The sequence below is a fragment of the Medicago truncatula genome, chromosome 6, assembly GCF_003473485.1.
Source record: "Medicago truncatula cultivar Jemalong A17 chromosome 6, MtrunA17r5.0-ANR, whole genome shotgun sequence".
Taxonomy (NCBI): Eukaryota; Viridiplantae; Streptophyta; class Magnoliopsida; order Fabales; family Fabaceae; genus Medicago; species Medicago truncatula.
The window spans coordinates 36,403,107-36,415,043 of record NC_053047.1 but is presented as its reverse complement, the minus strand read 5'-3'; the positions used below and the strand labels follow the sequence as shown (position 1 = coordinate 36,415,043).

The 11,937-nt window shown below is 32.9% G+C and overlaps 1 protein-coding gene across 1 annotated transcript; it reads left to right on the top strand.

Moving 5' to 3' along the window:
- Window positions 1-404: 404 nt before the first annotated feature.
- On the top strand, window positions 405-5,050 carry LOC25497362 (eukaryotic translation initiation factor 3 subunit J). Its single transcript, XM_013597385.3, has 7 exons — window positions 405-543; window positions 1,034-1,107; window positions 2,168-2,292; window positions 2,782-2,930; window positions 4,071-4,218; window positions 4,300-4,459; window positions 4,559-5,050. The coding sequence occupies exons 2-7, from the start codon at window positions 1,092-1,094 to the stop codon at window positions 4,651-4,653; spliced, it is 693 nt and encodes a 230-aa protein (XP_013452839.1). The 5' UTR covers window positions 405-543; window positions 1,034-1,091; the 3' UTR covers window positions 4,654-5,050.
- The last annotated feature ends 6,887 nt before the right edge of the window (window positions 5,051-11,937 follow it).

Below are 11,937 nucleotides of genomic sequence, written 5' to 3'. Positions count from 1 at the left end.
AATGACATATACACATGAGATCTATTTAAAACCTTATTAACTTGTTACCATCATAGATGCTTTTAGAAGTTATATGATATTTTTTTGTGTGGTGTCCAAGATTCGAACTCAGACCTTACATATATTATGCATTACCTTTATCAATTGATCTGAGCTCACTGGAACAAAAGTTAGTGATATGACATAGAAGTATGGTGAATAAAAATATTTTAGACCGACGGTGCACGTCTATTAAACTCTTTTTTTATTTAATATAGTACTACTTTACAATTTACATGAAAACAAACGTAAGAAATTATAAAACCAAACCGAATCCATAAAGAGAGGCCCATTATTACATTTTATCCGTTTTCTAATTTAACTTACATAAATAAATAAATTTTCACAATTAAAACCCTAGAACACCAAATCTCACTCCTGTAGCCGCTGTTGCGTTTCTCTTCAATCGAATCAACTTCGATTCTCACTCAATTCATCTCTCCGGTTATCTTCACCGGAGTTCCTCGCCGGCTGCCACAATCAGCTAGAAACACCGTCCACAAGGTATTCCCTTTTCCTTTAATTTTTTTCTTAAATTTAGGATTTTTTTTGGTACCGGAGAATTGTATCGCTGTAGAGATCCACTTCTTACCGCGATTGATGACATAAAGTATAGATTTTTACTTTGAATTTTGCAAAATTACATAAAATTACCATGATTTTGTGAAATTCCCCGCGAATTGGAACATGCATGATTATTTTGTGCCCTAATTTTATTTTTATAGAATCCTAAAAGCTTATTTTAGAATCTTGGAAAACTTTGTGACCGCAATTAGGTATTTAATTATTTGTGTATGTGTTTAGTAAGGTGACTAATTGATTAATTTTTATGTGTATGTGAAGTGTTTACCTACAAAGTGATTGTTTTTAAATTTTAATGGGTTGTAATTTAGTCTTTTAACCCTTGTTTTTGGAGGGTTTGATGAGATGGTTTCATTGAACTCTTGTTGTTTTCAATTGATTCTGATATTTGACAAATTTTATTTTCATGCAGTTGGTTATCAGGAAAACTCTTTTTTCTCACGGTTTTTTTTCTTGATCAAGTGACGACAATGGAGGACGATTGGGGTAATTAGATTCTTCTTATACTTGGGGCATGAACACTCGTTTCACCCATTGTTTAATCATGTGCTTGCTCCAATTACGCCACGTAACAACCCAACCCCACCTGGCAACTGGAGCTGTTATGGTTTTCTCACCCTCTGCCACAGTACAATTTATTGAGTTTTTGCTTCTCTTGAGTTGAATCTGGGTACTTGGTGATAAATATCACAATTCCCTAACTCTAATTGTCGGAGTTAGAGTTTGGGAATCGTGGTATTTATCTCAAGAATTCAGTAATGTCCTTGGGCGCTAAAATGTCTTTGGGCAGGGTGTGAGAAACACCGCTGGGTGGTGCCGGACTGTTACATTAAAAGGCAGCACTTATATCATAAGTGTTTATCATACCTATATTATGTATAGTTATTTCTATGAGAAAAGATAATATAAAGTTAAGCATTTTCACAAGTTATCACCGAGTGCTTATGTAAATAAGCAGCTGAAAACATTTTATGGACATGTCATAAGCTGATTCAAATAACTATCCCAAACAGTCTCACAAGTGCTTATGTTAGTATATAAAACCAAATAAGCCAATTCAAACTGTCCCTTGATATGTAGCTCCAGATACCATCTTTAATATTTTATCATGCTATTTTCCCCATGTCTCTATTCTAAATCTTTCCTCTTTGCTGAGGATGCTTAGGAATTATTATTGGATTTGTATGTGTATCACACCAATCAATAAAATAATAAAACAGTAACAGTTCCTGCTGATTGATGAAGCCTGAAAACTTATATAAAGTTATAATTTTTTTTAATTGACAGTTCACTAACATTTTGGTTCAATATGATTATGTTTGGAATCATTGAAAATGTAATTGATTTGATTTAGAAGTATAGCAAGCAATATGAATATATCAATTTTGTAAATAAAATCAATTCCCTATTCCAATCACACTCTGTATGATTCTGACATACAAGTTGTATATAGTATATTTAATCTATAATTAAGTCTAAGCATACTACATTTCTTGTACTGTATTATTTATTGTTAATTTGCGAAATGCTTGTGTATTTGTTTCAGAGGAAGAGCAATTGGCACCCATTGATCTTAAGTTACATGAGCCACCTAAACTTAAATGGGAAGATGAAGACGTGGATGAAGATGATGTGAAGGACTCATGGGAAGAAGAAGACGAGCCCGCTCCTGTAAGGACAATCTGAAATGATTTTCGATACTGCATTATGTTTACATGTGTACTATTGTTTACATTTATAGTTTTAAAATAAAAAATGGTGGACATGGTGTACTATTGTATTATTGTGGAATTAGCAAATTCTTTTTTTTACTACCTTGATGCCAATGCAATCACAGTTGCTTTAAATCTTTTACATTATGTGCATCACAATGTGCTGAAATTGTTATAGTTCAATGGACATAATATTTTGATTTTCTTTTAGACAAAATGTGGTATGGGCATTTGTTTGAAATAAAAATTAAAGTTTGTGCAAGTTACTTTACTCATTCTTAACAATTACTAATTTAGTATAATTTAATGAGTTTCATGATGGCTTCTAATGCAATGATGCAGCATTTTGATTTAGAAAAAATGATGCAGCAATTCTTTAACTGTATCCTTAGATACACCCTTAAAAAACTGTTTCCTTAGATACTAATTGCTTGCATGTTATCATCAGGCACCTGCAGCACCTGTAGTAAAAACTACTGAGAAGGCTCCTAAAAAGCCTTCTGAAAAAGCTACTGAAAAGAAGGGAAAGAAAGTAGAACAAGAAAAAGAAAAGGAAGAACCACTGGATCCTCTGGCTGAAAAACTTCGCCAACAAAGGTATTGATTTGCATCTAATTCGTGTAGGTCTGATCCTAATATTCCTTTTAGGATAACTTGTTATCTGTACATGTATCATTTATTATTACACACTGCACGCAACATTCTGTAGCCTTGCCATGTATGCCTGCCGGCTAAGAAAATATGATTATGAGCAATTGTTCAATATAAAAAGTCCTCAACAAACCTAAATCTTCTTTTATGTAAACTTGGTTGCTTTTACGTACTTCTTTTACGGAAACTTGGTTTTATTGTGGTAAAGTGGTCTGTGAATACATTGAGTGCTGTTTCAATGCAATTTCTCTTTTTTAGAGCCAGTTCTTCTTTGGCATCTACTGTTTACTTGTGCAGGCAATATAGTGCTTATTAATGTTTGCTATTGCTAGCTATGTTAGTTACACGGTGAGTAGCTTTTTTTGGGTCTTGGAGGCTGTAAATCATAGGATTCAAACAGGGTGGATGAAATTGAGAAATTCCGTTTTAATTTGTGATGGAAAAGTACCACTAAAGCCTAAGTACTAATTATTGCCACACATTTAAGACCCAATGTTGTATGAGACTGAAATGGCAATGAGCTCTTCGTGAAGATGGGACTTTTACGATGGATCCAATGGTATTGATATATATCTTAGGTCACCATTGTGTTGTCTAGGCCTTATAGCCAATCTTACCTTGCTAGAAAAAGCTTTTGCTGTTTAGAAGAACTATAAGTAGAAGTGAAAGGGTTACGAATGAGGGAGGGTGAGTTGTACTAATGATTGATACTTTCATTTGTAAGTTCAAGCACCTTTCTTTGACCAAAGTATATTTAAGTACAGGTAAACTTGGCGTCACTGTGGTAACCTTTGGCTTTTTTGCTATGATTAAAACCTCTAAACTTTAATGATTAGAAAAATTGACTTTTAAAGTATATGTTCTCTATTTTTCATTGCAATGAATGTTATGTTTAAGTGATACTTTATGTAAAACTATCTCTTCCTTTTACTTATGTTTAAGTGATACTTTATGTAAAACTATCTCTTCCTTTTACTAAATATGGCTGTCATAGTTTCTCAATGAGTACATCATATAAAGGATACAGATAGCTAATTTAGACTTAAGCAACCTTCTGTTTCTGATTTAATTTTTTTCCTATGACAGACTAGTTGAAGAAGCAGATTACAAGGCCACTAAGGAATTGTTTGGTGGGGGTAATGATGAAAAGAACCTTGATACTTTTATACCGAAATCTGAGACTGATTTCTTGGAGTATGCAGAGCTCATCTCACATAGGCTTCGTGCTTTTGAGGTCAAACACTTCCGTTTCTTGCCCCTTTCCTTTTAACTATTTGTAGAATGTGCATCCTAATTTTCTTCTTGATGAATGCAGAAAAGTTATCATTATATGGGTCTACTGAAGAATGTAATGAGAATATCGATGACTTCCCTAAAAGGAGCAGATGCCAAAGATATTGCGTCTTCTGTAACTGCCATTGCAAATGAAAAGATAAAAGCAGAGAAAGAAGCCAATGCTGGTAAAAAGAAGACAGGTAACTTCAACTTAACATTAGAACCTTCTATGTTGCTTTTATTATTCATGTTATCTTTTCCCCTTTTCCCATTGATTTCAATTTTTGCGGTGTCTGTAGGTGGCAAGAAAAAGCAGCTTACTGTTGACAAACCTGATGAAGATTTTGTTGCTGCTGATCGATATGATGCTTTGGATGATTATGATTTCATGTGAATTTTTTTGGTTCAGTTTCATTCAGATTATATTCAGTTAAGAGATTCAACTGTTTCTACATTGGATGTTGGGACAAGACCCTTCGGCATAAACCTGTTCAAAATTGAAGAGTTTTGCCCTGTATTTTGTCCAATAAGAGAGTGTGCATCAGTGTCTTTTCTTTTTCAGTTGTCAAATTTTGTCACCATTATACTTGGAAAGTTGGTCTTTCACTAGATGATTTATATAAGTTAAAAAGTTCGAAGATAATGTATTAAACATTGAACATCGCTTTTACTTTTGGTACATTCATGTTGGATTGTAAGAATAGAATTTCCTTTTTTTTGTTGTTGAGGATGCTTGTTTTATCCAACATATATTTCACATCGGTTACAACCGATTAATGTGTCGCGGATGATAAGCTAGACATAGCATATGGTGTTTCTATGTTCAATCTTAAAGACCAATTTTTTGAGGTAATTGAAGTCAGGAATCTTCATGGGTTTGACTTGTCGACTTGATGATCCAATCGAAGTTGAAGTGTTTGGTATGGATTTTCGTTGGCTCGAGTCTGAACAAATTTAATCGAAATTGTAAGCGGTAATAACTTGTATATGCATCGAGTTTACTAGAAGACAAGTGAATGAGATTGCCAACGAATTGGCAAAGGCAGCTCTTTCCGAGCCTAGCTTCCTTATAATGTACCGAAAAAAATCTTACAGTCAACGTTGTAATATATATCACTGACTTGCACTAGTTAGTACTCCCTCCGTCCCTATATATAAGATCCTTTTGTCAAAATCACGGGAATTAAGATAGTGGATATTTGTATTAAAGTTGTTTGTAATCACTATTGTTTTTACAATTTTATCCTTAGAAAAAGATGTATAATAAATATGGGCATGTATGTAAAGAAATAATTAATGTAGTTGGAAATAACAAAGAAGTCTTATAAAAAGGGACAAAAAAATTCTCAAAAGGATCTTATAATTAGGAACGGAGGGAGTAATAATTATAATAATTATTATAGTAATTATAACAATTTTTTAAGGGTCCCCCTAATATCCACCTCTTTTTAAAAGGTTCAAACATGGTCCTCTCCAATACAACCGGCTATAGCCCGTTTCAAATTTGTTAACTTAGTTTTTTTTTTCTTCTGCTCCTTTCCACCGCTTCTTCTCCGTGTAGTGTGTCATCTACTCATCTTCGATGTAATCACATATACAAAGACTTTTCAGATTTTGATAACCTGTTTTTTCTTAATAATTATTATCTCACTTTTTGTTGCCGAAGCTGTCGTGTATCAGTTAGTAGTATTACCCTATATTTGCAAGATCAGATTCAAACACTTAAATTTAATCAGATCGAAGCACTTAAATTTAATAAGATCCAAGCACTTTCCGGATTATGATAACCTAATTTCTGCTAAAAGCTTTGCAAAATTAGATCCAGTGAAAGCTCACAAAACTGATTTAGTACCTACTATCTTAAATTAAATAAATATGCTATAAACCTCTTCAACCATGTCAAAACAAGATGAAAACTCATTTTAATCCCCTTCAAGCTTTAAAGTTGGAAAAGGCGAAGTAATTTTTATTTTTTTTTGAGGGAAGAAAAGGCAAAGTAATGACTAGAGTGGAAATAGTGATGCAGAGTAAATAGTGTGAAGGTAATCTACACATCTTCATAAAAAATGATTTTTCATAAATGTGAATATTAAAGCTTGAATCTCTTGGCATATTTAAAATGTGCATGCGTTAGGATAATGACGAAGGGGGATAGAGGCGGTTGTGAAAGGGGTGTTCACTGTTCACCTATATGAAGCAAAGGGTCAACTTTTTATTTTATTTTTTATCAGCAGGTTAATTACCTAGTGTAGTAGGTTGAACTAAAAGGTCTATGGCTGAACTTTTTTTCAAAGGGTGAATATTAGGGGCTCCCATTTTTTAATGACTTAATTACACTTTTCGTCCTCGTGTTTTAGCCTACTCACGAAATTGGTTATGCCCTTTTAAAACAGAACAAAATTGTCCTTTAGTTATCATTTTTGTTGCATTTTTCGTCCCACCCTCCATTTTTTCCTCCAAAAACGCACAGATGGCAAATGAAGGCTATGTGGCATTACCACTCTGGAAAATGCTATTTAAATGTCATTAAAAACAGGGATTTTTTAAAAACAAAAATCCTACTTAATTTAAAAAAACATTTATATCATTTTAAATATTTTAAAAAAACAAAAATTAAAAGAAAGAGGAAATCATCTCCTTCACCAAATTCAGAAACCCTAATTCCCAAATTGGGTTTCAATTCAATCTTCTCCTTCATCCTCGTCGTTTTCTCCTTCATTCATCCTCATCGTTTTCTCATTCATCATTTTCGCAACTTTATCTGTTCTTCCTCCTCGTTTTTTTCTTCAATTTTCGCAAGCTTCTGCCTTGTTCTTGAAATCGAAAATGTCGCAATATACTGTGTCTAGTAACAGTTGTGCTTCACGTAGGAGAGATTAGAGCTGTCAAAACGGGCCGGGCCTTCCGGGCCGGCCCGTTTAATTATAGGGCTTGGGCCTTAAATATTGAGCCCGAATTTTAATAGGGCTTTTTAGCCCGGCCCTAAAAAGCCCGGTACCCATTAGGGCTAGCCCGAACGGGCCGCGGGTAGCCCGATAACAAAAAAATCCTATAAATTATATATATTTTTCAAATAATTCTTTACTTTGTTGATTATCAAAGTAAAAAATAAAAGTGAAGATTCAATGAATTAACACATATGAATGTAATATAAAATTATATTTACCCGTTTCGTTATTTATAATTTTAAAGATCAAATATATAAATATCTATAACTTTTTTTTAGGGAAGTAAATATCTATAACCATAACGTATCTAATTTATTTAAAATTGTTTTCCTCGCCGTTTTAGTTTACGACTGGTGTACGAAAATGTTTACAATTTTTTTTTGTGCTAGACATTATTTAAACATATTAAAAAATTATTTATAAAAAAAACTATAGGAGTATTTTATAGTACTTTTTTATATTAAAAAAAAAATAATTTTTAATACGGGCCGGCCGGTTAGCCCGCGGCCCGTGTAGGGCCGGGCTCGGGTAATATATTTCAAGCCTGTTTTTTCAACCGGGCTTTTTGACCCGGCCCGATAAAGCCCAAAGCCCGTTAGGGCCAGGCCACCCGTTTTGACAGCTCTAGGAGAGATGTGCGTTTCTGGGTCCCACCATGATGGTTCATCTCCAACTTTTGCTTTACCCTTATCTGCCATGGTCGAATCGAGCTGATGGAGGCAAGTAAGAACAAGATGAATTTTTTGTTTCTAGGAGGCAAGGAGAAGAGAAATCGAATTGGGATTTTGAGAAACTAGGGTTTCTATTAAGTTTCCCCCCTTATATATCTTTAATTTTTAATTTGTTCTTATTTATGACAATGTTGAAATGTTTTTCCATAATAATATAATTAATTTCTTCAATTTTATAAATGATATTATCCACATATGCAATGCCACATAGGTGTTTTATTTGCCACATCAGTTAAAAATCTGACACATGTGCGTTTTTGGAGGAAAAAAATGGGGGGTAGGATGAAATGTGCAACAAAAATGATAACTGAAGGACAGTTTTGTTCTGTTTTAAAAGGGCAGGACCAATTTCGTGAGCAGGCCAAAATACGAGGACCAAAAGTGTAATTAAGTCTTTTTTAATTGAATATAGTATTTTTTTTTTGCTTGAAGTTAGTATTTTTAATAGTTTTATTTATTTATTTTGGTGAGTATTAATATTTTATTAATTAATAGTTATTTACAATAAATTTCTTTATATATAATACATATCATTATATTTTATTGTCTATATATGTAATATATCATTAATTTACACTTTTTTTTTTTACCAAAAATGGTTCACACGTTGAATGATTTTAATGATTTAAATTTTAATAGATTTTTTTTAAAGGAATAAGTTTTAATATTTAATAATATTCTTTAATATTTAAAAGAATACGTTTTAAAAGGAAAATTATATTAAAAGTTATACAAAAGGGGGGGCATTAGGCCTACCAAGAACACAAGCTTACTGATCACGGACACAACCCGGCAAACCCGCCCGCGTACGTGTGTGAAGCCAAGTTACAAAATATATAAAAAGTAAACATATGTGGAGAATAGTCAGGGTTTAAAACTGGCGAATGAATCAACTGCCAAGACAATATCAAAATTCAAGTGCCAACAACTCCTTGAATAAAGTAGCAGGCATAAGCTCTTTCGAGCGTGAAGTATCAGGGCAAAGGTAGGCATGAAACTTCGAAACCTGCAAATCTCAACAGATTTGGAACAATCAGAGAATCAAAAAAGTCAGACCACCAAACACAACATGTATAAAAATGTGTAAGAACTCAGATCGAGGGATGAGTCCAATACGTTAGTAACCAGACCATTTTGGGTTAAAACATCCAAGCCCTTTCGAGTTTACGAAATCAAACCACTACAAAAAGGTAAAATCAATTATGACCCAATCTTTGATCAAAAACGTAAAAACAACAAAACATAACAGTTCAAACATACAACAATACAAACTGTACAAAAAGAAAACGAAAAAGCCTAACCACTGGAGTATACAACCGCCTTAAACCTGAACTTCAAGAACCCTGATTTGCTGGAACAAAATTGGATTTGTATAACACCTCTAGAGTTTTGATGATAACAAAGTATTAAAGAACAATTGAATATGCTAATATATATTCTAGAGTGCAGGATCTTAGATTAAAATTGAACAAGGCCTGAACATGTATAAGAGCATCAGAAGCACAAGTGAAGCTAAAAAACTTGGTAGAAAATTTGAAGAAAGGCCAATCAGATATGAACATTTCAGATCATAAGTGAAGAAGTCACCCAAAAGAAAGTGAAGACCATACTCTGGACAATCAGGATCTGAATCACTCAGACTTGGAGTCACCCATACTCTATGGCATCCAGCCTCTGAGGGACTCAGAAGCCTAGTCACATTTGTCTTCTTTTGAGAATGGTCACTTTCAGTAAGTACAATTTGTCTTCTTCTGAATCATATGCTTAGTCAAATTCAAGTAGAAAAGGAATAAAATAGATAATTCTAACTGCTATAATGGATTTAAAATGTCTCTTCAAACAACATTAACCATATCATGCAACATTTCAATGTCTTTGATTTGAAGCTTCTGAACGACTCTTAATGCGCTGATACTCTCCAACATCTCTCAAATCCTTTCCTATATAAGGAGCCGAAGACTTAAGAATATCAATATGACTCTGCAATTTTAACTATGCCCTTACTCTCTCAAATTTAAAAGCGCATAGAAGACTTACAAATTTCTTACTAAGTTCATATCTTAGAAATTCTAAAGTCTTAAAAGTTTGTTTTGTTTTGTAATTGTTTACACCTCTGATTGTATATCAAGTGTAAGAAAACTCTTTTATTTGTAAACTCCTAGAAGTCTCTTTCAGTTGTGATTTAGCATTTGCAAATCTCTTACTTGTGTGCTTGAGCAGATGAAGTTTCTTTGTCGTGTCTTTGAGCATTTGTAATTAGTTGTGATTATAGTGAAAATCTCTTGGAAGTGGAAGGGGACTGAACTACTCCTAAATTGCAGGAGCAACCATTATAATTGATGTGTGTCTGCTTCTCTCTCTCTCTCTCTCTCTCTCTCTCTCTCTCTCTCTCTCTCTCTCTCTCTCTCTCTCTCTCTCTCTCTCTCTCTCTGCGTTCGCTCGTGCGTGCGTGCGTGCTTCTCACCTTAATAATCATAAATGCGATCCAATTTCCCTTTGTCTTCTCCAAAACCAGATGAACTCAGAGGTAATATGGTCACTCCACGTTTGTCTGAGATCCTCAGGCGTATTTTTGTTCGTTCACACCAAGTTTCGATGAGTCAGGAAGCAAATTAATTAGAGCTGTCAAAATGGGTCAGACTCATCGGACCGACCCATTAGCCCTCTATTCTTGTGTGGGCCAGGCCGTAAAAAAGGCACGAAAAAAACGGTCTTATCTTTTCGGGCCAGCCCACCGGGTCTGTATTTTATTATGTAAGACTAAATTTTATCGTGTTCAAGTTGCATTTTGTGAGTTTTGATAACTACTCTCTACATTTGTATTGATGTTTTTGGGTTATTTATCCCATATGAACGTTTGATTTAATAATTTTTTTATATAATTATTTATCTAAGTTTATGAATACATTGATATATTTGATGTATAATAATTTATGTGATATGTTTGTATGAAAAAAAAAAGTTATATGCAGCTATATTGTTCTTTGTATATTTTCTTTTTATAATTTTTTTTTTGAAATACGGGTAAAGGCTGACCCATCGGTCCATGTAGTCCACTATTAATTTGGTTGGGCTCAATTTTTTTATCCAATGAATAGAGTGGGCCGACCCTCTCTGGTCCATTTATATGAACTTACCCACCAAGCCGAGGTGGCCCATTGACAGTAACCAATCAACACTAACAAGTCAACAAATTAGTGATGTGGCTGTCATTACCTGAGTTGAGAGACTAAATGTCAATCGATTAATACTTGTAGGTCACATTTGAAAGGATTAGCAAATTCTCGGACCAAAATTTAAATGACCCCTATTTACATGAACTAAATGTATAAATAAGCCTTTAAATTTTAATAGAAAATATTTTTATTTTTGTTTTTTAAAAGGAATAAGTTTTAATATTAATAGCGTTCTTTGTTCATATTTTTTAACTGGAATTTTTTTGGTCAAGTGACTGGAATTTATTATTAATTGTTATTTTTTTGTTTGTAATATTTAATATTTATTTCTATTATTCTTTTTATATTTATAATCATATAACATGTCATCAGTTTAATATAATAATTCATGGTTAATACAAAATTACAGTCAAACTTTTTTTTTTTATATATAAAATTGGAAGGATGGAGTTTTAAATTGTGATAATTATTTTCCTTTTTTTTTTTTGCATAATACATAGTTTGAAATTTGCTAGTATTTATATATAAAAAAATATATATCATTAATTTGGTCAAATATATTTTTTGGTATAATGTTACTTTTAGAAGTTAATAAATATTTCCATTCATTCAATTTGATACCACCAAAAATAATTATAAACAAAAAAAAGAAGAAGAAATATCATTAAATAAAATGGGAAATAATCAAGTGCAAATTGTTTAGGGAGGGTACACCTAGTCTTCGAGAAATAACATGTATGAAGAGCTTATCACCTTTCAAATTACAAAACTGTCTTTAAACTACAATTACTCTTCATTTGCATTTGCTTTCCTATTGACCACA

Coding starts and splice junctions, on each gene's coding strand:
- LOC25497362 (XM_013597385.3), top strand. Junction 4,219..4,299: donor ATAGGCTTCGTGCTTTTGAG/GTCAAACACTTC, acceptor TGATGAATGCAG/AAAAGTTATCATTATATGGG. Junction 4,460..4,558: donor TGCTGGTAAAAAGAAGACAG/GTAACTTCAACT, acceptor CGGTGTCTGTAG/GTGGCAAGAAAAAGCAGCTT.